The sequence below is a fragment of the Enoplosus armatus genome, chromosome 8 (assembly GCF_043641665.1).
Source record: "Enoplosus armatus isolate fEnoArm2 chromosome 8, fEnoArm2.hap1, whole genome shotgun sequence".
Taxonomy (NCBI): Eukaryota; Metazoa; Chordata; class Actinopteri; order Centrarchiformes; family Enoplosidae; genus Enoplosus; species Enoplosus armatus.
In genome coordinates this window covers 26,111,010-26,136,098 of record NC_092187.1, presented here as the reverse complement: position 1 = coordinate 26,136,098, position 25,089 = coordinate 26,111,010, and the positions used below count along the sequence as shown (strand labels likewise).

The 25,089-nt window shown below is 42.8% G+C and overlaps 1 protein-coding gene across 1 annotated transcript; it reads left to right on the top strand.

Annotated features, from left to right (window-relative positions):
- The first annotated feature begins 466 nt into the window (after window positions 1-466).
- hdac6 (histone deacetylase 6) lies at window positions 467-22,487 on the top strand. Its single transcript, XM_070909668.1, has 30 exons — window positions 467-586; window positions 1,982-2,064; window positions 3,135-3,263; window positions 4,668-4,753; window positions 4,886-4,970; window positions 5,602-5,642; window positions 5,874-5,970; window positions 6,166-6,263; window positions 6,522-6,626; window positions 6,915-6,983; window positions 7,075-7,201; window positions 7,782-7,847; window positions 7,945-8,004; window positions 8,150-8,239; window positions 9,112-9,218; window positions 9,413-9,480; window positions 10,170-10,317; window positions 10,421-10,549; window positions 10,921-11,089; window positions 11,549-11,754; window positions 11,835-12,027; window positions 12,119-12,268; window positions 13,015-13,192; window positions 13,281-13,417; window positions 13,536-13,760; window positions 19,922-20,065; window positions 20,161-20,307; window positions 20,392-20,520; window positions 21,256-21,942; window positions 22,356-22,487. The coding sequence occupies exons 2-29, from the start codon at window positions 1,993-1,995 to the stop codon at window positions 21,322-21,324; spliced, it is 3,324 nt and encodes a 1,107-aa protein (XP_070765769.1). The 5' UTR covers window positions 467-586; window positions 1,982-1,992; the 3' UTR covers window positions 21,325-21,942; window positions 22,356-22,487.
- Window positions 22,488-25,089: the final 2,602 nt, after the last annotated feature.

The following is a 25,089-nucleotide window of genomic DNA, read 5'->3' as shown; positions in this document are numbered from 1 at the left end:
GAAGGCTGCAGCAGCAGATATCAGATCCGGGGGGGCAGGTGGAGCCAGACCGGGTCTAACAGTAGAAATGTTGACTGTTAAATCGAGGATCTAAGTTTGGGAACACTGCTGGTTCTTCTGAGTCCCAGCTCTGGTAGCAGTGCAGAGGGAAGGGTCCAGTGTCAGAGCTTAATACAGCAAAGAACTGAGACTGGCTCCTGGACCGGCACCATCATGGGTAGTACTGGTCAGAACCACAGACTGTGACGCCCCTAGACTTCATATACAGTCTACTGTATTGTGGTCAGCACACAGTTGATCATCGGTTAGCGCCGGCGCCCTGCAGGGTGACGTCACATGCGTGCGACAGTCGTGGTGTTCAGTTGGCGCCCAGTAGCTCGGAGAGGAGCAGAAAAAGAGAAACAGGAAGCTGCTGTAAGTCCGAACTTCTGATTCATGTCCCACTGCAAGCTAACAGAGAGGCTAACGGGATAACTCCACAGCCAGAGGCTGCTTCTGCTCCGGGTCCTGGTCCTAGTCCTGACCTGGTGGTCCTGGTCCTGGTCCGGGCCAGGCTGTTTGGACAGCTGTCAGTCACCTGTTTTCGGTTAGTTCCCGTGTTTCTCGTCCGTTTGTGTTAAACAGCTATAACGTTATAATATATAGTTCAGGCTGGAAACATCGCGATAACAAATACTGTCAAATACTCGCTGACGCACTGCAGGATCCTTCTGATCAGAGGGTTCGATTATTGATTATTGATTATTGACGCTGCTGCAGGTAAGTACAGTTCATCATTCAGAGAGTCCAGAGACCCGGATCAGAAACAGTACGAGAGAGTCAGTTTAGTTTCCAGCAGTATGTTTATTGATAACATGTCCAACTGTTGAACCAGGTCTTCCTTACGTGCCAGACAAAAACGGAACATAAACAATGATAATAAATAGACCCCGTGTCTCTGACATGAAAGACATGAAGACATGAAACAGCTGCAGGAAGTACTCGGATCCTTTACTGCAGCAAAAGTACGAATACCACACAGTACAAATACTCTGTTCCAGTAACAGTCTGTGAGTATAATCAGTCAGATGTCCTTAAAGTACTCCAGCAGTCAGATGTCCCCTGTGTCTGTCCTCCTGTGTCTGTCCTCCTGTGTCTGTCCTCCTGTGACTGTCCTCCTGTGACTGTCTTCCTGTTATAGATTCTGTCATTAGAGGATTATTCCTCATCATTAATGTGAAGCAGGATGTTACTGTTGGAGTTGAGGTGGAGCTCATTCTGAACTATCAGCTAATGATTATTAGTTCGCTGTGGATGAATCAGCTGATTATTTTCTCCATTAATCGATCGATCGTTTGGTCACATTGACTCAGAGCCCAAAGTGACGCCTTCACAAAGCTCCATGTTATTAACAAGACATTACAATTATTAACAGCATTCAGAGGGAAAGCAGCACATCTGCATCTGAACAGCTGGAACCAGGAAATGGTTTCACACCATCAGTTCACTTCCTGTCAGTCCACTGATCCATTAATGGACTGATCGATTCAGCTGGACTTAATGATAAACTGGTTAATAACAAAACATCAGATTTAATAAACTCTTCATGTTTTCATCTGTAAAGTCACTGACGTGTCAGATAAATGGAGTGAAGTGAAAAGGACAATATTTCCTCTGAGATGTGGAAGAGGAGGAGTAGCAGAAAATGGAAATACTCAAGTAAAGTACAAGTACCTCAAAGTTGTACTTAAGTACAGTACTTGAGTAAATGTACTAAGAACCTCTTCCTGCCTCTCATGCCACTTTCTCTTCATACTGTGTTAAAGGACTCCAGATGATGGAAGACTCTGGACCAGGTCTCTTCTGTCTCAGTAAACTGAAGATTTGTTCGAACACATAAATGACTCATCAGTTGGTTCAAACAACAATCAGCAAACTGATCACTGATCAGCTCTTGAGTGTTGCTGCTGTTCACTCTGTTGGATCATGTTGTTTCATTCAGGTGGATCAGAGATGCAGTCTGGATCAGATCCTCCAGGATCTGGACTGAAGTCAGTCAGAAGATCTCCTCGTCTGTCTCCTCAGGTTGGTCAGCTGACATACACACACACACACACACACACACACACACACACACACACACACGTTGACAAAGTTCAAACTCCACTCAGATCAGTTTTACAACGAGTGAAACGTTTCAATATCTGCAGGAAACAGATTTATATATAATATAATATGATATATATATATTATACATCTAAATAACTTCTACAGTGTGTTTTTGTTCTGTGAGATCATTTGTGAACAAAAACATCCAGAACTCTAATTATTATTCAGAATCAGAATCAGAATCAGAAACTGTTTATTGCCAAGTAACATACATTACAAGGAATTTGCTGTGGTCTGAAGGTGCTATTGTTTTGATAACAAATAAGTAGAATATAAAAGCTAAAATAAGAATAAGAATAAGAATAAAAATAAAAATAAGATAAGATAAATAACAAACAGTGCAGTGACCAGAATAAAGTAAAGTGTCCAGATAAAGTGTCCAGTAGGGGGGTGAGTGCGTTAATGTAACTTAGTGGGGACAGGGGTGATGTACGTTAATATAACGTATAGCTTGTGTTTGTGTTCTGGGGTGGGGGGGGGGGGGGGGGGGTCAGTGAGAGTTTGTCAGGTTGACTGCAGAGTGGAAGAAATTGTTTTTGTGGCGGGAGGTTTTGGTCCTGATGGACCGCAGCCTCCTGCCAGAGGGGAGGGGGTCGAACAGATGGTGTCCGGGGTGGGAGGGGTCGGCAGCGATCTTCCCTGCTCTCCTCAGGGTCCTGGAGGAGTACAGGTCCTGAAGAGATGGGAGGTTGCAGCCGATCACCCTCTCTGCAGAGCATTGATTCTGCAGCTGTCAATCATCTGCCTGAGGTGGAGTCTGACCTCAGGTCCACTTGACTCACTTCACGTCATGGTTTAGTAGATGAGTGTTTGAGTGAAGTCAGTCTGAAACAGGAGTCAGCAACTCGTCCTCTCCTCTGTCCTCCTGTCTTCTCTGGCCTTTTGACTTTTCTTCTTCTGTTTCTTTATTTCAGGTTTGTCTGAACGTTGTTCTTTGAGACTCAGCAGCTTCATCAGAGTTGAAACGTTCCCGTTTTTGTTTTCAGTGCAACAGCAGCAGGATAGCAAAGGAGGAAAGGAAAGGAGGAAGCAGTCTGCAGGAGGCGAAGAGGAGAGGAAGGATGGAGAGGAGCAGGGAGGAAGAGGAGGAGCTGAACGACAGACTGCAGATGCTGGTGAGACTCTGAACAAATATATACCAATCCACACTATTACCATCTAAGATGTCCATTTAGTGCATTATAAACCAACAGGAGTATTTGAAAGTCAATTCAACAGGAAGCCAATGTAAAGATCTAAGAACTGGACTGATGTGGTCTCTCCTGGTCTTAGTGAGGAGTCTGAACCAGGTGCAGCTGTCTGATCTGAGACCTGTACAGACTGAAGATAAGTCTTGATTAATTCTTCAGGTGACAGTATTCATGTGGATGTTAAAGTTCAGGTCCGAGTCCAGGACTACACCCAGATCTCTGGTCTGGTTTGTGGTCTTCAACGTTAGAGACTGAAGCTGAGCTGTTTAACTGGAGGACATTTTGTCTGATCCAGTCACTGATTTATTCAGTGCTTCTATGGGAGCGTCTGTAGGATCAGAGGGAGCAGGGAGCTGAGGTGGTGGAACACGTTCAAAGCATAGACTGCACATAAATAATGGACCACGTGACCGCTCCCTAAAAGTGAAGCCAAAACATCTTGATCGCCACCTGGTGGCTGGCTGCAGTGTAGGTCATAAGCCCCGCCACCTGATGCAGATGGGACGAACTGACAAGTCAAAGTACACATCAAATACCAAATACATTTTCCCCAAAGATGGTTTCTGTCATTTCAGGTAGTTCTTCTCAGCTGATGTTTGTTCAAGTGTTTGTTTTTCTGATCAGTTTGGTTTAATTAGTTATTTGATGCTATAAAAACAGGGTGAAACGTCATGATTGACAGCTGTCGGCCATCTTTACATACAGTCTGTGGTGGAGACGCGTCAGCCATCTTTACATACAGTCTGTGGTGGAGACGCATCGGAGATCTTTATATACAGTCTGCGGTGGAGACGCGTCAGCCATCTTTATATACAGTCTGTGGTGGAGACGTGTCGGACATCTTTACATACAGTCTGTGGTGGAGACGTGTCGGACATCTTTACATACAGTCTGTGGTGGAGACGCGTCAGCCATCTTTATATACAGTCTGTGGTGGAGACGTGTCGGACATCTTTATATACAGTCTGTGGTGGAGACGCGTCGGACATCTTCATATACACTCTGAGGTGGAGACGTGTCGGACATCTTTATATACAGTCTACGGCTCAAACGGAGGATTTATGTCTGGACTCATTGATGTCCTGGTTTAGGACGTTACAGATGAAAAGTTGAACACCATCATATTGTTAGCTTACTGTACGTTCACAAACCCACCAGACTCCACCAGACACAAGTACTGAACCTCAACATCACCGACAGATGCAGCACCAACACCATGACGGCTTAGTGTGCTCGCTAGCTTGACCAGGAACAGGAACTGTGAAGCTGCCGGTTTGACTCTGGATCTTTGTTGTGTGTGTGTGTGTGTGTGTGTGTGTGTGTGTTCAGGATCTGTCCAGCAGATCAGCAGCCAGTGGAACAGGTCTGGTTTACTCTGAGATCTTCACTCACCATAAGAACCTGCAGGACTCCAGGTAACCTGCCCACCTGTGTCCTCAGTCAACTTGACTCAGCATATGAATATAAAACAAACACTTGGACTTGTCTTGTTCAGTGAAACGTTCTTACAGAGTGACAGTTACTATGCTGCTGTTGTTGTTGTTCAGTCATCCAGAGAGTCCAGACAGAGTGACGTCCATCATGAAGGAGCTGGAGAGACAAGAGCTGCTGTCTCACTGCATCAGAGTGGCGGTCTGTCTGTCTCTGTCTGTCTGTCTGTCTCTGTCTGTCTGTCTCTCTCTGCTTTAAGTCTAAAGATGTGAAGGCTTTGGATCATTGAGCTGGTTCAGTCACACAGACACACATTTCACCTGTAGACCACGACCCTGAACACGTTTTCTATCAGTGTAATGAGAAAACGTTTTCTTCAACTGAAGCACGATTAAACTTCTCGTGGTTGTGTTTTGGTTAATGTTCACAGTCTTGTTAAATATTGAAAAAGGCAAAAGTGACTTGCAGGACAAGACTAGTGTTTACTTTACTAACGTTTAACAGAAAGCAGAAGTTTTCACAAACCGCTCAACAGTTTCTGTTCCACACGGCAGATTTCTGGTTTAAAGTGGGCGGGGCTCAGCTGGAACAAGGTGATGTCACATTTGTCTGAGCACAAATCAGGATTCAGAAACATCTGATGTTAAACAGAAATACTTTGTTTAACCTTCTACTACAGTCCTGCTTCGTCCTCGTACACCATGTAATGTACATATAACACTAAACAATGTGTGTGTGTGTGTATAACTGGTGTATATATATATATATATATATATATATATGTATATGTGTGTGTGTGTGTACTGATGTCAGTGGTCCGTCTGTGTTTCAGCCCAGAGAAGCTACAGAAGAAGAGCTGCTGCTTGCTCACATGTGAGTCTCACTTCATGTATCTGCAGGGTGGACACAATAACAGGAACACATGTCTATTTATAGAACATTTAAATCCAACATGAAGACAATTCAACACAATCAATAACTGATCGGGACTGATCAGGAACAGGAAATGATCCAGGACCAGTGTCATTACATACTCTGATGTACTCTGCAGTACTTTGCAGTACTCTGCAGTACTCTAACTGCCTGTCCTTTGTGTGTTTGTAGGAAACAGTATGTGGATTTGATGAAGTCGACTCAGACAATGACAGAAAGTGAACTACAGACTCTGTCTGAGAAATATGACTCCGTTTACCTTCATCCTGTAAGAACACACACACACACACACACACACACACACACACACACACACACACAGAAAATGAAAATAACAAAATAAAATACATGTTGCTTTTTAATCAGCAGTGATTAATAACATTAACACAACAAAAATATTTGAATCAGTTATTATATTTATTAGACTTTCAAACACTGAAACATCTGTGCGTGTGTGTGTCAGGAGTCCTTCCATGTGTGTGTGTCGGCGGTGGGTTCAGTCCTCCAGCTCGTCGATCAGGTCTTGACCTCTGAACTCAGGAACGGATTCGCTGTCATCAGGTAACAACTACAGCTTCTTATGCTGCGTTCAGGTGCTCCTCGTCAGCTCGTCAAGTCAAACATTCACCAGTTTACCAGCAGGAAGTTTAACTGGGACCAGTTCCATGATCCCTGAGTCCCTGATAATTCAAAGCCATCACTTCCTGCTACTCTTCACATTAAAAGCTGAAATCAGCTGAACTGATAATGAAACATAACGAGTTCAAACAGATAAATCACATGTCTGTCTGTCTGTCTGTCTGCCTGTCTGTCTTTCAGACCTCCAGGTCATCACGCTCAGTCTAACGAGTCGAACGGTTTCTGTATTTTCAACAACGTGGCGATCGCAGCGCGATACGCTCGGACCAGACACTCAGTCAGCAGGTAGGTGTGTGTGTGAGTATAAAGACGAGCCATTTAAGTTCTATCTATAAACACGTCTTCTGATCTGAACTTTATTAATGTAGATTACTTTAATAATCAGTCTGATTGATACTCTGCTCTGATTGGCTTATGGCCACTCTGACTCTGATTATTAATCTGTGCTAAAAAATGACACAATGTTAATGCTATCGAACCCAGACTGCTTTTATTCTGAAGGTCAGAGGTTCGCACCAGAAGTCTTATTGTTGAAACTGCTTTATCAATGTAATGACTGTGTGTGTGTGTCAGGGTGTTGATAGTGGACTGGGATGTTCATCATGGTCAGGGAATCCAGTACCTGTTCCAGGAAGACCCCAGGTACTGTCCTGATCCTCCTTCATTGTTACAAACTCTGTTTTCTTCACAAAGAAACAAAGAATTAAACTGTGTGTGTGTGTGTTCGTGTCAGTGTCCTGTACTTCAGCGTCCACAGGTATGAGGCGGGGTCTTTCTGGCCTCACCTCCCAGAGTCTGACAGTCAGTTTGTGGGCAGCGGACGAGCTGAAGGCCGAACCATCAACCTGCCCTGGAACAAGGTGCCTCCTCTCATGGTTCATGTAATGCTGCGCGTTCAGGGTCCAGTTCAGTCTGCTTTAATAAACTCTCTGTGCTGTGGACATGCTTGGTATCAGGACTGACCTGAGACTGTCCCCCTACCTACCTCAGAACAAAGCCAGGTCACTGTGTGTCTGTGCTGGTCATGTGTGGACGTGGGTCCAGGTGGGCCTGTTTTTTAATGTTCTCTACATCGGAGGGACCAGCAAGCTAGCAAAGGTCTTCAGGGTTAGACCAGACCAGAGTCCACTGCTGTTTGTTGAACACCAGAGCAGCTAACAGACAGTAAACTTCTTTTCAAGTTTGAACACAGCCAGTGCTTTAAAGACTTGCCAAAGTAAGAGTCTGTTTTCTGTTGGAGAGAGGAAGCTGCAGCATCACATTATACTGCGTTAAACTGCTGTCTCGTCTGCTCGGATGACGAAGGCTTCGTTGTTTTTTCCGTCTGTTAGTTGAAAGTGAAATTCAGCAAAGAGAGAGACAGGAAGTGACCCTTTAACTGTTGTCACCACTGGAGGTCTGTCTTCCTCCTGGACTCATCGCTCTGTTTTCTGTCTTCAGACGGGGATGACAGACGCTGATTACATCGCAGCTTTTCAACAACTGCTGCTACCTGTAGCCCACGAGGTAACACACACACACACACACACACAAACACACACAGGAAACATCTCACTGTGATAAACAAAGATTCTTTATGTATTTGAGATCTGTGTGTTTTCAGTTTCAGCCTCAGCTGGTTCTGGTCTCTGCTGGATTTGATGCTGCAGTTGGAGATCAGAAGGTAAGACCTCCACAGACCTGAGATCAGTGACAGGAAGTATTTCTTTACTGTGTCGTCTCTAATCTAACTGTGTGTGTGTGTGTGTGTGTGTGTGTGTGTGTGTGTGTGTGTGTGTGTGTGTGTGTGTGTGTGTGTGTGTGTTCAGGGGGAGATGTGTGTGAGTCCTCAGTGTTTCCACGTTCTGACTCACATGTTGATGACTTTGGCAGAAGGTCGACTCGTTCTCGCTCTCGAGGTAAAACATCAGCAGCAGAAATCACGACTCATGAAAACATGTTTATAATTAATGATGGCGATCCATGTGGGTTTCCCTCCACCTGCTGTAACCAAATACATTTACTCAAGTACTGTACTTCATTGTACTTTATAGCAGCTTTAGTTACTTCACAGATTACCTTCCATACTTTTACTTTGAATGCAGGACTTGCAACAGAATATTTGAACAATGTGGTATTAGTACTTTTACTTCAGTAAATCTCTATGAGCTTTGTTTGTTTGTGTCGGCTCATCTTATAAAATACTGAAACATCTCGTTTCATTATTTACACAGAAACTCCAGTTCTGTGTGATGAAAATAACTTATTAAATAATATATATATTATTATATTTCATGTTGTTGAGAGACACTGTTAACAAGTACTAAAACATAATTGTTCAGGCCCTGTATGAAATAGTCTCTGGGAGGTTTATTCGTGTATTCAATTACATTACAATACGTTTAACATACTGCATGGCATTGTAATATTTAAAATATTCCTATGATATTTCTCTGTCATCGCGACTTTAACTGCATTTAGTTTTAATTTCTCACATATGTTCAGTTGTAGGAACTCAGCAGTGAGTTTATATTACAGGTTAGATAACTCAGGACAGAAGTCTCAATATTCAAAACTCATCTTCATCAGGATCAACACACTCTGTCAGGAGGTGTGCACCAGTTCAAACTGGAGAACACCTCTGTAAAACAGCTGATCACTAAAGGTGATTTCTGATTAATGTCAGATATGTAAGCTGTGTGTGTGTGTGTGTGTGTGTGTGTGTGTGTGTGTGTGTGTGTGTGTGTGTGTGTGTGTGTGTGTGTGTGTGTGTGTGTGTGTGTGTTTGTAGGGAGGTTATAACCTGCAGTCGACAGCACAGGGCGCTGCAGCCTGTGTCAGAGCTCTGCTGGGAGGATCCTGCCCTCCTCTGACTCCGCCCACTGCTCCGTCTGACAGGTAACATGTGGAACACCTGAGTCAACTATACGCAGTACACTGGATATCGTACTGATTCGGATCTCCAATCTACCTCGCATACTGCGACCCACAATATTCTGCATGTGTCTGTAGTAGGCGGTACCGGATACAGCCACAGAGTTCATCAGTAACACTGGCTGATTAATAACCACCTGTCTGTCTCTGTCTGTCAGTGCTTTGCAGTCGATCTCTCAGACTGTCTCAGCTCTGTATCCACACTGGGCCTCCCTGCAAACACTGGGTAAGACTATAAATAAAACCTGAGCTCTACTTTGAAATGTAGACACAGTTCACCGTTCAGTACTTATATTTTGTATTGATTTTATTTGATGGGGACTTAGCACAGAGCATGAAACTGATGTGCTTTATAGCTATTGCTAATTTTCAACTCTCTTAAATGTACAGCGTAATGAAAATATACAGCTTTCAGTATCATAAAACCACAATATACTACAGATAATACACTCATCTGTACTGTGGGAGTACCTCAAGGCTCCACACTACAGCCTTTATTATTCAGTTTGTACATCAATGATGACACTGATGTTAGGAGGGATGCTAACATGAGGCTCAATACTTTACCAAATATTAATGTAAATAGTCAAAGAATGAAACATGTCGATGAAGTGAAATGCTTATTTTTGCCTAAATCTCATGTGCTGGTATGAGATGAATGTGTTTCGTAGCTGATCCCTGACAAATGTAGACATGGAACAACAAGACTATTTAACCTGCAGACATCTTATTTCCTGTAGTGAACTTCTGTGTGAGACCCTGTTCTTACCTGAACAAACAGCAGCCAATTCCAACTGTTGGTCACATAGACCAGCAGCCAATCAGCTGCAAGGAGCTGCACACAGTCCGACCACCAGCCGCAGTTACTTGACAGACTTTCTAAACTTTCTAAACTGCTTCCTGTTTCCTGTGCAGAAGGTGGCCCATTGGCTGGGGGTAGTGTCATCAGAGCAACAACCAATGAGCAGAGCACAAAGCAGAACGGCCCTGGCCCCTCTGTTGCCACGACAACAGGTCTGGTTTATGATGAGAGGATGATGGAGCACCTGAACATGTGGGACAGGTGAGTTACCTTTTAAATATGATGTGGATTAATTAGATATATATATATATATATATATCTACAAAGATAAATAAACCATTTAAATCCCACTGTGTCTCTGTAGACATCACCCCGAACAGCCTCAGAGAATCTTTAAAATCTTCTCCAAACATCAGCAGCTGGGATTGGTTGATCGTTGCCAACGGATACCAGCTCGCTTAGCAACAGAGGATGAATTGTCCAGGTGTCACAGGTACGTACATTTTTATTTTTTTTTGTTTGAATCCACTAATAACATTCAAGTGCAGGTTAACAGAGCCTGACAGATAAATCAGTATATCAGATATATATAATGTGTTGGTGGAATCAACAACACAGTTTGTCCAACAGAGAGTGCTGACAAGTTTATTGTTTTATTTGAAATGTTTATTAAGTTTATTTTATTTTATGAGTTTAGTTTAAAAAACACTTGTAGAGGTATTGTTGTAGAGCTGCAACTAACGATAGTTTTTATTACAATTAATATTCAGATTATTCTTTTCAAAATATTTCAAAATATCATCACATAAAAGCGTGATAATAAAAAAGTAATGTGTGTGTGTGTGTGTGTGTGTGTGTGTTCAGTGCACAGCACATTAAGCAGATGAAAGCCACAGCAGTGATGAAGCCCAGAGATCTGCACAAACTAGGAAACGAGTTCAACTCCATCTTCATCAACAACCAGAGCTTCCAGTCTGCTCTGCTGGCTGCTGGAGGCTGCTTCAACACTGTGGAGAGGATCCTCACAGGACAGGTAACACACACACACACACACACACACACACACGCAGCTACAGCAAGCCGCACTCAACATCCCATAATGACGAAACCAAAACAGGATTTTAGAAAACTTTGCAAATGAAGCCTTCAGTTTCCCGGCAGATCGTCCCCGGTGGCAGACAGACCTGCACAGTGACAGAGAGGCTTATAAGGAACCCGTCTAAACACTGATGGTGTCATTATTCTACCGCCGTTACAGCGTGTGCAACATTTACTTCATGATGACAAGCTGAAGAAAAAAACTTGTCTGTTGCCACTTTAATGATTTTTGAGTAAAGCTGCCAAAAGTGAATAACGTGAAGTCCATCCAATAGTTGTTCAGATATTTCAGTCTGAACCAGACTGGTGGACAGATGCTAACATGAAGCTAACACGAAGCTAACATAATACAGTATGTACATTTTAAGATGAGTGTTTCTGGCGGCCTCTGCAGGTGAGTAACGGCGTGGCGATCGTTCGTCCTCCTGGTCATCATGCAGAGGCAGATTCTCCCTGTGGTTTCTGTTTCTTCAACACGGCAGCGCTCGCCGCTCGCCATGCTCAGAAAATGTCCCATGATGCACCGCTGAGAGTCCTCATCCTGGACTGGGACGTTCACCACGGCAATGGGACGCAGCACATGTTCGAGGACGACAACAGGTGAGGAGGCGAAGTGAAGTGAATGTTACTGTGTGACGTGAAGTGAGTTGAAGTGAGTTGATGATCGTCTCTGTCTCCAGTGTCCTGTACATCTCCCTCCATCGCTATGACAACGGGATGTTCTTCCCGTCGTCAGAGGACGCCGCCCCTGACAGGGTGGGCGTGTCCAAGGGGGCGGGGTTTAATGTCAATGTAGCGTGGAGCGGAGGGCGGATGGGTGACTCCGACTACCTTGCTGCCTTTCACCGCATCGTCATGCCGATCGCCACCGAGGTAACAACACACACACTGAAACAAACATACACACAAACTCAATTGATTACACCTAACGGAGTCCTCTGATTGGTCGATCTCCTCTCTGCAGTTTAACCCTGGGCTGGTTCTGGTGTCGGCCGGGTTCGATGCGGCTCGGGGGGATCCGCTGGGTGGATATCATGTGACCCCGGAGGGATACGCCCACCTCACACACCTGCTGATGTCACTGGCCGGAGGGCGGGTCCTACTCATACTGGAGGTGAGTAGTGAAGTGATGTCATCGTACTTCCTCAGAGTCATAAAACATGAAACATGTTTACATTCAGTGTGACTTACACTTCCTGAGGATCAAAGACACAGAGAAAGACGCTGCAGAACCTGCCTGAGAATCCTCCTGTTTTTAAGTTTCCTTCAGTGTCTCAGTGATCAGTGATAGTTGTCTGTCCATCCATGAGGACACTGCAGACAGGAGCTGCTAACAGCTGATTCAGCTGCTTTAATGGGGACCATGTGACCAAATAAACAAAAACAAATGAACAAATATAGACTCAAGTTGAAGCTGACAGCTAACTCACTGACTCCACTTATACTTCTGTTTACATCCCCCAAAGCATTATGGGAACTATAGTTTTCAAAAGTACAAAACAAGACAAGAGTCAAAATCCATTAATATAAACGTTTTGTTGCATGATGCATGATTATGATCGATTATGATTATGATGATGCATATTTCTGACATTAAGAGTTCCATCAACATGGTTCTTATATTCCCGGACACTCTCCTCCATTGAGATGCAGATATTTACTCTGTTGAAAACCAGACAAAAACTATTTCTTTTATTATTACTATTTCAAATTGCTTTCAACCTTTTTTCCTATGTATATTACAACTCGCAAATTGATGGCATTTCGGAGAAGCCCAACTTATTGTGAAAATGACAGCCTGGCTAATACATGGAGTGACTCCAGGTTTCACATAACTCAACTGATCTCTCTCGTTCTCAGGGAGGTTATAACTTATCATCTATCTCTGACTCCATGGCGATGTGCACCAGCGTGTTGCTAGGAGACCCTCCTCCCTCCTTGGTGAAACCCCTCCCCCCTCCTCATCACAGCGCCGTGACAACGATCAACGAGGTCATCCAACACCACGCCCCCTACTGGAAGTCACTGAGGATACACAGTACAGGATTTCATCTATTTGATTTTATTTGTATTATATTTCTTTTGTTCCATTTTGTTTTCTTTTAATAACCTCCTGACTCTCTCAGTCTCAGAGTCTGTCCGGGCGATGGTGCCCTCCCTGAAGCATCGCGGGAAACGTAGTTCTAAAGGAAAAGGCAGGAAATCAGAGCAGAGCAGCACAGTCAGACCACCACTGCCCCCTACAGGACCGGAGGACACAACGGTAATGCTCTGTCAAAGAAAAAGTTCTGTGATTCAGAGTTTTTAGATTCATATCGGAAGGAAAAAAAATATGAAACTAGACTTTTGTGTCTCCTCCTTTGTTGTTTTCGTCCAATCAGACGATGCACAGTCTTGAGCAGCTCACTCAGGGATTGGCCAATTTGGACATCAGTCAAACCTCAGCCAACCAACCTCCTGCTATGTCCACCCCGGTGGGCGGGGCCAGGCCGAAGGTCCGCCTTAGCCCAGAGAAGGTCACCTGTGAAGGTGAAGTGAAGGCGGGGTCAGGTGAAGTGACTCCTGAGCAGAGCCAATCAGCAGAGAGTACGCTGCCACAGCCTCAGGTAAGCAGCTCTTATTATAAGACAATAAAAATGCGTCATAATGTCAAATATGCTGTTTGACATGATGATAAAAACGTCATCTTTTCTCACTCTGAAATATGACTTTATATTATGAATAATGGTGCAAATGTAACATTCTTTAATGTATCTGTTCACGTATCAGATACTGAACTCAACAATCGGCTCCTATTGAAACATGTGCATACAAACAGCATAATCTTTGTACGGTGTACACTTTGTTCTGTGACAACAGAAGATAATAAAGCTGAGAAACAATAGATAACACAGAAGCAAATAAGGACCGATAAAATACGTAAAAACACAGATACAGAACAGGACATTCATGATAGAACTAGAGTTATCACCCTGTTACCGGTTGTTTGACTCCTCCAACCAGTCAGGTTTCAGTTTCCATCCACGTCTGTCCAGACTCAGATAATACCTGTAATGAAGACTGAAGGAACTGAATTAAAGGTATAAAGTGTATTTTATGTCTAAACTCAATTCAATTATCAATTCAATTTTATTTATATAGCGCCAAATCACAACAAAAGTCCTCTCATGACACTTTACAAATAGAGCAGGTCTAGACCAACTCTTTATAATGTTATTACAGAGACCCAACAGTTCCCACCATGAGAAGCACTATGGAGACAGAGGAGAGGAAGAACTTCCTTTAAGAGGCAGAAACCTCGAGCAGAACCAGACTCTAGATGGGCGAGAGAGGGAGAGAGAGGGAGATAGACGTAGAGACACAGACAGACAGACAGACAAGCGGAGAGGCAGAGATGTATGGCAGCACTAGCAGTAGCCATAGCAGCTATAATTATAATAATAATGGAAATATGACTGATAATAGTAGTTACAGCTGTAATAATAGTTGAGATTAATAATAGCTATAACAGCTTTAATAGTAACAGAACTACGACTAAACATAATAATTGTAGTGATGAGAGTCAGGCAGGCCCATGGCAGCAGCACCCAGGTGTACCAGGACCACGATCCACAGGAACCTGCGAGACGACAAAGCACAAAGAAACTCCGGGAAGATACAAAGTTAGCAACATGCATTGGAGGGACATGAATGTGTAAAGATGGAGAGGGAGAGGAGGAAAGCTCAGTGCATCATGGGAAGTCCCCCAGCAGTCTAGCCCTATAGCAGCATAACTAGGGGCTGGTCCAGGCAGGCCTGAGCCAGCCCTTAACTATAAGCTTTATCAAAAAGCAAAGTTTTAAGCCTACTCCGAAAAGTAGAGAGTGTGTCTGCCTCCTGGACCCAAACAGGGAGCCGATTCCACAGGAGAGGAGCTTGATAGCTGAAGGCTCTGGCTCCTGTTCTGCTTTTGGAACCACAAGTAACCCTGCATTCTGGGAGCGCAGCGCTCTAGTGGGGTAATAGGGTACTATGAGTTCTTTAAAATATGATGGTGCTTGACCAGTAAGAGCTTTGTAGGTCAGGAGAAGGATTTTAAACTCTATTCTAGATTTTACAGGGAGCCAGTGCAGCGAAGCTAATACAGGAGAAATATGATCTCTTTTCCTGGTTCCTGTCAGTACACGTGCTGCAGCATTCTGGATCAGCTGGAGAGTCCTCAGGGACTTATTGGGACAGCCTGATAATAAGGAATTGCAATAATCCAGCCTAGACGTGACAAATGCATGGACTAGTTTGCATCTGTTTGAGACAGGATCTTCCTGATGTTTCAATGTTATGGAGGTGAAAGAAGGCCGTCCTTGAAGTTTGTTTTACGTGGGAGTTAAAGGACATGTCCTGATCAAAGACAACTCCGAGATTCCTCACGGTGGCGCTGGAGGCCAGGGCAATGCCATCTAGGGTAACAATATCCTTAGATACTGTGTTTCTGAGGTGTTCAGGGCCAAGAACAATAACTTCTGTCTTGTCCGATTTCAACATCAGATGATTGCAGGTCATCCAGGTCTTTATGTCCTTAAGGCATGCTTGGAGCTTGGCTAACTGATGAGGTTCTTCTGGCTTGATCGATAGATATAACTGGGTATCATCCGCATAGCAATGAAAACGTATGGAGTGTTTTCTAATAATATCTCCTAAAAGAAGCATATATAAGGTGAATAGTATTGGTCCAAGCACAGAACCTTGTGGAACTCCATGACTGACTTTGGCATACATGGAGGATTCATCGTTAACATGTACAAACTGAGATCGATCTGATGAATACGACTTAAACCAGCTTAGTGCGGTTCCTTTGATGCCAATTAAATGTTCCAGTCTCTGTAATAGGATATGATGATCAATGGTGTCGAATGCAGCACTAAGATCTAACAAAACAAGTACAGAGACAAGTCCTTTGTCTGATGCAGTTAGAAGGTCATTTGTAACTTTCACCAGTGCTGTCTCTGTGCTATGATGAGCTCTGAAACCTGACTGAAAGTCCTCAAGCAACTTATTGTCATGTAGAAAATCACACAGCTGGTTGGCGACTGCTTTCTCAAGAATCTTGGAGAGAAAGGGAAGGTTAGTTATAGGTCTATAGTTGGCTAAAACCTCTGGATCAAGAGTGGGCTTTTTAAGAAGAGGTTTAATTACAGCTACTTTAAAGGACTGAGGTACGTAGCCTGTTAATAAAGACAGATTGATCATGTCTAGTAAAGAAGTGCTGACTAAAGGTAAAACCTCTTTAAGCAGCCAGGTTGGGATGGGGTCTAAGAGACAAGTTGATGGCTTAGATGAAGAGATGGTTTTAGTAATTTGGTGAAGGTCAATGGGAGAAAAGCAATCTAAATATACATCAGGTTTTACAGCTGTTTCTGAGATTCCTGTGTTTGAAGGTAAGGTACCACCTGAAGACAGGAGGTGATCAATTCTGTCTCTAATAGTTAGAATTTTATCATTAAAGAAGCTCATGAAGTCATTACTGCTGAGGGTTATAGGAATACATGGCTCCATAGAGCTGTGACTCTCTGTCAGCCTGGCTACAGTGCTGAAGAGAAACCTGGGGTTGTTCTTGTTCTCTTCTATTAATGATGAGTAATAGGCTGCTCTGGCTTTACAGAGGGCCTTCCTATAAGTTCTAAGACTATCTTGTCAAATTGAATGTGATTCCTCCAGTTTGGTGGAGCGCCATTTCCTTTCAAGTTTCTGCACTGTTTACTTTAATTTGCGGCTTTGGGTGTTATACCATGGAGCCGACTTTCTTTGTTTTATTATCTTCTTTTTAAGAGGGGCAATAGAGTCAAGTGTCAGTCGCATTGAGCTTGCAGCACTGTCAACAAGACCGTCCATTTGAGAGGGACGAAGGTTAGCATAGGAGTCCTCAGTTGTATTGAGACATGGCATTGAATTTAATGCCGATGGAATTACATCCTTAAATTTAGCTACAGCACTATCAGATAGATAGGAATTCAAAAGTTATTAAATAATGGTCTGATAACAAAGGATTCTGTGGAAAGACTTTTAGATGTTCAATTTCAAGTCCATATGTCAGAACCAGGTCAAGGGTGTGATTAAAACAGTGAGTGGGTTTCTGTACCTTCTGACAGAAGCCGATCGAATCCAATAATGAGATAAACGCAGTACCAAGGCTATCCTTATCAACGCCCTCATGAATAGTTCCACATAGAACAGTGTTTTCCAGGTTGGGAGTGAGAGACTCAGAACGAGGCTTTCCAATGAGTTATAATCCAGTTTAGGTCTAGAGTTCATCAACAGGCTTGAGTCAAAGATGGCTGCAGCTCCACCTCCTCGGCCGGTGCCTCGAGGGATGTGAGTATTAGTATGACTGGGCGGAGTGGATTCATTCAGGCTGACATACTCTTCATGACACAGCCAGGTTTCTGTCAGACACAGTAGATCAATATGATTCTCTGATATTAGCTCGTTTACTAATACAGCTTTAGATGACAGAGATCTGATGTTTAACAGTCCACACTTCATTGTTTTGGCCTATAGCAGACAGACAGACAGACAAGCGGAGAGGCAGAGATGTATGGCAGCCCTAGCAGTAGCCATAGCAGCTATAATTATAATAATAATGGAAATATGACTGATAATAGTAGTTACAGCTGTAATAATAGTTGAGATTAATAATAGCTATAACAGCTTTAATAGTAACAGAACTACGACTAAACAACTAAGTGTAAACAACTGTGAGATTAGCACAAAAGATCGCTAAAAGAAGGAGAGAACTATCAGTGTTAAGCAGAACTAGTGTACGTTTAAGTGGTTAGCGGCTGATTAGCCGCTGTAATGAAATATATAACAAACAAATATAACTTTTTTCAGCTTAGAGCAGCCAAACACACACGCTACCAGTGACACAGAAACTAGAAGTGAAGCAATACGCTTATCGCAGTACGTCAGCCAACCAAATGATAAATGGAAGTTATCACCATATTGATGACACATGTTTGACTCCAGTGAATATACATAGTTGAAGTGATCAATGAAGGATTATCATAGATATCTAAACAGGATCACATGTACTTGATTACTGTGTAAACATGGATTCTTCCAGAGTTCAGCTACACAGTTATTCTTTCCATCCTGAAGACATCGTTGATAATCAATCAATCATCAGTTGTATATTTGTATTTCTGCTTTCAGCTCAAGCACCAACCTCAAAAACTGAAGCCAGTGCTGAAGTTCCTTAAACCTTGAACTTTGTAATGGCCAGCAGGGGGTGACTCCACTGGTTGCAAAGAGAAGTCTGATTGTATAGAACAGGGATATTCAACTAATATTCCAGTTAGAGGTCCAGTTAGAGAAAATTTCCCCAAGCAAAGGTCCGGAACATCATCATGTCGAACTTGCGTTGTGATTTAGTGTGATATATATTGAAGTAGCCTAGTAGTTGTATCAACGTCTGCATGTGATCAACAACTGACTGTCAAATCAAATAAAGAAAGTACAATTCAAAAACATGACAATATTTATTGTCACTTAACATTGAACTATACAGATATATAATACTGTAGATATGTATAATGTTCTTCTCTCATTAAGTAAAAGAAGGGCTGCATTTAAAAATACAAGAAAGAAAATAAATAAAATAGCTTTTGAAAAAATGTACATCTTAAAACAAAGTGCTTAATTTTAGAAAAACAAAATAAAGTGTAGCAGCAGCTTGAGTTTCCCTTTTTCTTTGTGAACTGTTTTACATCTTAACAGTCTCAACCAATTTCACAATAAATAATGTGTCTTCTCTCCCTCCCGCTCACTCGTCTCTCCGTCTTCTCTCCCTGTGTCGGTCACTCGCCTCTCACCTCTCTTGTCTGTCTGTATTCAGAGTCACAGTGTTTATCGCCTGGAATGCACAGATTTGATTGGCTGAGTAGCGTCACGTGGGCTGGCGTAACTCGTATGCAATTGGTCTGTGAGTTTCCTGATCCGCAAAACCACTGCCCTGTCAAAATTTAAAATCCCTTAATAATTTATTGATTATAGGTCAGGGTCCGTATAGGACGGCATCTGGGTCCGGACTCGGACCGCGGTCCGCCTGTTAGTGACCCACGGTATATAAGTCTATGAGAGAATGACCCACTCACTGGATTTATGACCTCAGTAAACATTGTCCTCATGAGTTCATGGTCTCAGTCGCTAGTTTCAAGTCTTCTTCAATACAGCATGATGTACATTTAGTAGATTATGGTCCCATTTAGGAGTCGGCTAACTTTGTTAGAAGCTACTTCATACGGCGTAGCCAGGAGCCAGGTGCAGTCAGGTTGCAGGTGTAGGTAGAGTGCAGAGTGTTCTCGGGTTCTCAGATCCCCGGCTTCACCCTCTCGTCCAAATATGGTCACTTCTGGTTCCAGAAAAACAAGATGGCGACGACCAAAATGCCAAACTGGAGGCTTCAAAACTGTAGTCCACAAACCAATGGGGGACGTCACAGAGGCTACATCCATTTCTGTTAAACTGTCTCAGCACTGCTGTTACTACACAGAGGCTGAACCAGAGTCCGGATCAGGTATCTGATGTAAGAGGTAACATTTTCTGAAGGCAGGCGTCCAGATCCAGGGTCTCCAACATGGTCCAAGTCTCACTGTCTGTGATGCTGTTGTTGTCTCTTGTCTGTAACTCGTCCACCTCACGCTCACTGTGTCTCCATTTCCTCTTGTTCTGTCTTATTATAACGGATTTTATTTATTATGTTATGTCTTCTTATCTTATTAACCCTTCGCAGGCTGTTGCCGTGGCAGCGTTGGAGTCGGTTGCCCCTGGAGACGAGGCTGCTGGTGGAGTGGGGCCGGAGCCAGAGACAGAGGGAGCGTGTGGTTGGTCAAAGCCTCAGGTGTCTCTGGAGCTGAAGTGTGGAGGACAGACAGACGTCAGAAAATATTATTATATCATTTAATAATTACCTGTCTCTCTATCCGTCTGTCTTCATGTTACTAACCTGTCTCTCTGTCTGTCTGTCTCCAGACTCCTCTGTATGTGGTGGACCCTCTGTCCTGGTGTCCTCACCTGGATGTGGTTAAGCCCCCCCCCCCCTCAGGTATAGATGTCTTCCTGTCGTGTCAGGACTGCGGCTCTGACGCTGAGAACTGGACCTGTCTCACCTGCTACCAGGTGACCTGTCTCACCTGTCCATCACATCTCTGTCTCACCAGCTGATGATGTCACGTGTCTCACCTGCTGTGCTTCCTGTCTCAGGTGTTCTGTGGTCGTTATGTTAATGAGCACATGGTGACTCACGGCGTGGTGGCAGAGCACCCGGTGGTCCTGAGCTTCTCGGACCTGTCTGTGTGGTGTTACCTGTGTGAGGCCTATGTCCACAACCAGGTAACGTTCAGCAGGTGTGACCGTGAATATTCGTTTCAGGCTCAGCAGCCTGAACTCATTTAGAATAGCTGTATGAAGATAATGCAGGTTAATAATTCACGTTAATAACACATGTTAACAATACACGTTAATAATACACGTTAACAATAAACGTTAATAACACATGTTAACAATACACGTTAATAATACACGTTAACAATACACGTTAATAACACGTTAACAATACACGTTAATAACGCACGTTAACGATACACGTTAATAACGCACGTTAAAAATACACGTTAACAATAAATGTTAACAATACACGTTAACACATTAATAACACATGTTAATAATACACGTTAATAACACATACAGTATGTTAATAATACACGTTAACACATGTTAATAATAAACGCGAATAATACACGTTAATAACACATGTTAACAATACACGTTAATAATACATGTTAACAATACACATTAATAATACACGTTAATAACCCACATTAATAATACACGTTAATAACACACGTTAATGATTCGTGTTAATACACATTAACAACAGTGACTACTGCAGTACAGAATGCACAACATCCTCAATAATATCCACAGAGTGGATTATATTATAGTCAGACATGTTATGAATTATTGTATTATTTTTATTCGTATTATTATTATTAATAATAACATTGTTATTATTATTACTATTAATATTTTCGTCATTGTACATGAATAAACTTTTTTTGTGTTCAGATTCTGTTTGAAGCTAAAAACGCTGCTCACTGGGCCAAGTTTGGAGAGGAGGTCCCTCCATGGAGCTGAGAGGAGGAGGAGGCGATGGAGGAGAGGAGGAGATAAAAAGGAGGAGGAGATGAAGAGAAGGAGGAGATGAAGAGAAGGAGGAGGAGATGAGAAGGAGATGAGGAGGAGATAAAAAGGAGGAGATGAAGAGGAGGATGACGGCTGTTTCTGTTTTTTTGCTCTTTTTCAGTTTCCCTTCCTTCAGTCTGATTGGACTGTTTAGTGCGTTGCCATGGATACCGCAGCCAGCAGCAGTGGTGCTTTGTGGGAAACGTAGTTGAATCCCTTGACGTCTACGGTGTCCCACAACTGCCAAAATACAAACTCACAAGCAAAAAAGAACAAATGAAGAATTGTTTTTATTTATTTATTTTTTTAACTGCAGATTGGTGCTGAAGATCCCCATCGTCATCTTCATCGTCAGAACTCGTCCGCAGGCTGTGGGTTCACCAGCAGAGCGTTCACCAGCAGAACGTCAGTGATGTCGTGGGGCTTTAATCACTCAAACTTCACGCTGAGCGTCTGAATCCTGAAGCTACAACAGTGACTTCAGCTTCGATAAAACGGAATACATTTTCAGCTGTGACATAAAGTGACACCATCATCATCATCATCATCATGCGGTGACTCTCCCTGATGGTGCGTTCAAGGACACACTTTTTGCTTCAATCGAGGCCGACTGATTCTCCTTTTGATTTGATCTATAAAACTGACTAAAACATTTGTTCCTGTTGAACTTCCTGTTGAACTTCCTGTCGTCCTGCAGGAAGCTGTGAGTTTGACTTGTGTCTGTTAAAGACAAATGATTTGATGTTGACGTGTTAATAATATTCAGATGATATTTTAATCACAGGTTGTTGACAGAAGCATGGAGTCTTTTCTGCCATCGTAGTTCAGTAAACTGAATACTTCATATTGTTTCTACACTTTTGAACATCTTTTCTAAAGCTGGACGTAAAGACGTGAAATTACAAACTTTAAACAAAGACTTTCTAGCTACAAACTTCAGTCTAAAAGTTTCAAACTCAGCAGTTTGATGTTTTGTGTTTTAGGTGTGTTTGATTTACAGACTGTGTGGGACGGAGATGGCAGTGGAGATACGAGGACGTCTGTGTGCAATATTCTGTTTCTGAACAACATCTGTTGTAAATGTTTTATTACTATTAAAATGTGGTTTGTATGTATTTTAGTTTCCTGTATTGTGTTCTTCCTCCAGCACTTGGTCATTAGTCACTCATTAATTGAGTAATAATGAAGAAAACAAGAGAAACAACGTGAATAATCAGTTTCATAAAGCAGCTGATGAATCTGAAATTCATCTTTTTCTGTGAAATCTACTTTTTAACACTTAAAAACCTTCCTAATTCAAACTATTTATTATTAGATGAATTGATATTTCGTTCAGTCTTCGTCCAGACAAACTTTTATTTCTGACTAAAACCACGAAGTTAAAACAAAACAAAGACCCCGTCCACTGATGAAGGCTGAAAGCTCCAGAAACAGTAAGTGAATCTTCTGATGAAGCTGCAGTCACCAAGATGCAGAAAGAACCTGGAAGTAGTTTTATTTTGATGTTGACTTCCTGTCTTTGGGCAGAGGACGGTTTGATGGAGGAAGAGTTGGTGTAGAACTGTCTTAATAAATGAGTAGAGTAGAACAGCTGCAGCTGTTTATCAGTCCAGATATTTCCGCCTGCAGGAGGCGCTGCGGAGCTTCATTATGTAAACCAGGGATATTCAACTAAAATTCCAGTTAGAGGTCCAGTTAGAGAAAATTTCCCCAAGCAAAGGTCCGGAACATCATCATGTCGAACTTGTGTTGTGATTTAGTGTGATATATATTGAAGTAGCCTAGTAGTTGTATCAACGTCTGCATGTGATCAACAACTGACTGTCAAATCAAATAAAGAAAGTACAATTCAAAAACATGACAATATTTATTGTCACTTAACATTGAACTATACAGATACATAATACTGTAGATATGTATAATGTTCTTCTCTCATTAAGTAAAAGAAGGGCTGCATTTAAAAATACAAGAGAGAAAATAAAGAAAATAGCTTTTGAAAAAATGTGCATCTTAAAACAAAGTGCTTCATTTTAGAAAAACAAAAAGTGTAGCAGCAGCTTGAGTTTCCCTTTTTCTTTGTGAACTGTTTCACATCTCTTCATATGTCTCTCTGTCTGTCTGTCTCCAGACTCCTCTGTATGTGGTGGACCCTCTGTCCTGGTGTCCTCACCTGGATGTGGTTAAGCCCCCCCCCCCCCTCAGGTATAGATGTCTTCCTGTCGTGTCAGGACTGCGGCTCTGACGCTGAGAACTGGACCTGTCTCACCTGCTACCAGGTGACCTGTCTCACCTGTCCATCACATACTCTGTCTCACCAGCTGATGATGTCACGTGTCTCACCTGCTGTGCTTCCTGTCTCAGGTGTTCTGTGGTCGTTATGTTAATGAGCACATGGTGACTCACGGCGTGGTGGCAGAGCACCCGGTGGTCCTGAGCTTCTCGGACCTGTCTGTGTGGTGTTACCTGTGTGAGGCCTATGTCCACAACCAGGTAACGTTCAGCAGGTGTGACCGTGAATATTCGTTTCAGGCTCAGCAGCCTGAACTCATTTAGAATAGCTGTATGAAGATAATGCAGGTTAATAATTCACGTTAATAACACATGTTAACAATATTTATATTTAAAGTGCTTAATTTTAGAAAAACAAAAAGTGTAGCAGCAGCTTGAGTTTCCCTTTTTCTTTGTGAACTGTTTCACATCTTCACAGTCTCAACCAATTTCACAATAAATAATGTGTCTTCTCTCCCTGTGTCGGTCACTCACCTCTCCCGTCTGTCTGTATTCAGAGTCACAGTGTTTATCGCCTGGAATGCACAGATTTGATTGGCTGAGTAGCGTCACGTGGGCTGGCGTAACACGTATGCAATTGGTCTGTGAGTTTCCTGATCCGCAAAACCACTGTCCCGTCAAAATTTAAAATCCCTTAATAATTTATTGATTATAGGTCAGGGTCCGTATAGGACGGCATCTGGGTCCGGACTCGGACCGCGGTCCGCCTGTTAGTGACCCATGATGTAAACGGACTGACGAGCTTGTTGGCAGAGGAGTCTCCACATCAGAATCAGAAATACTTTATTGATCCCGGGGGGGTGGGAATTGTACAGTACTGGTGCCTCCATTCAAGAGTAGAAAGTAGCATAAATTTAGAGCTAAAAGTATGTAGAAAATATAAAAATAAAATAAAAATATACACATTTACAGTATTTAAGTCAAAAATAAAAGTTAAAAAAAATACAATAACAATGTATATGTATGTGTATATATACATATGTATGTATTGCACTGAAACATTTAAAGAATAAATAATGAGGTAGTATATGAACAGGTGAAGCAGGTCCAGAATCAGTCTGTGTCTTCTGAGTGTCTGACCCTCAGAGGGAGGAGCTGAACAGTCTGATGGACACAGGCAGGAATGATTTCCTGTGGCGCTCTGTTGGACATTTGGGAGGAATGAGTCTCCCACTGAAGCTGCTCTTGTGTCCGACCAGTACGTCATGGAGAGGATGTGAGACATTGTCCAAGATGCCCCGCAGCTTGGACAGCATCCTCCTCTCTGCCACCACCGTCAGAGAGTCCAGCTCCACCCCCACAACGTCACTGGCCTTGCGGATCAGTTTGTTGAGTCTGTTACATACATCCGGGGATGTAGAGCTGCCCCCCCCCCCGCCCCCTCCTCCTCCCTCTTCTCTTCCTCCTCTCTTCATCCTATCCTCCGCC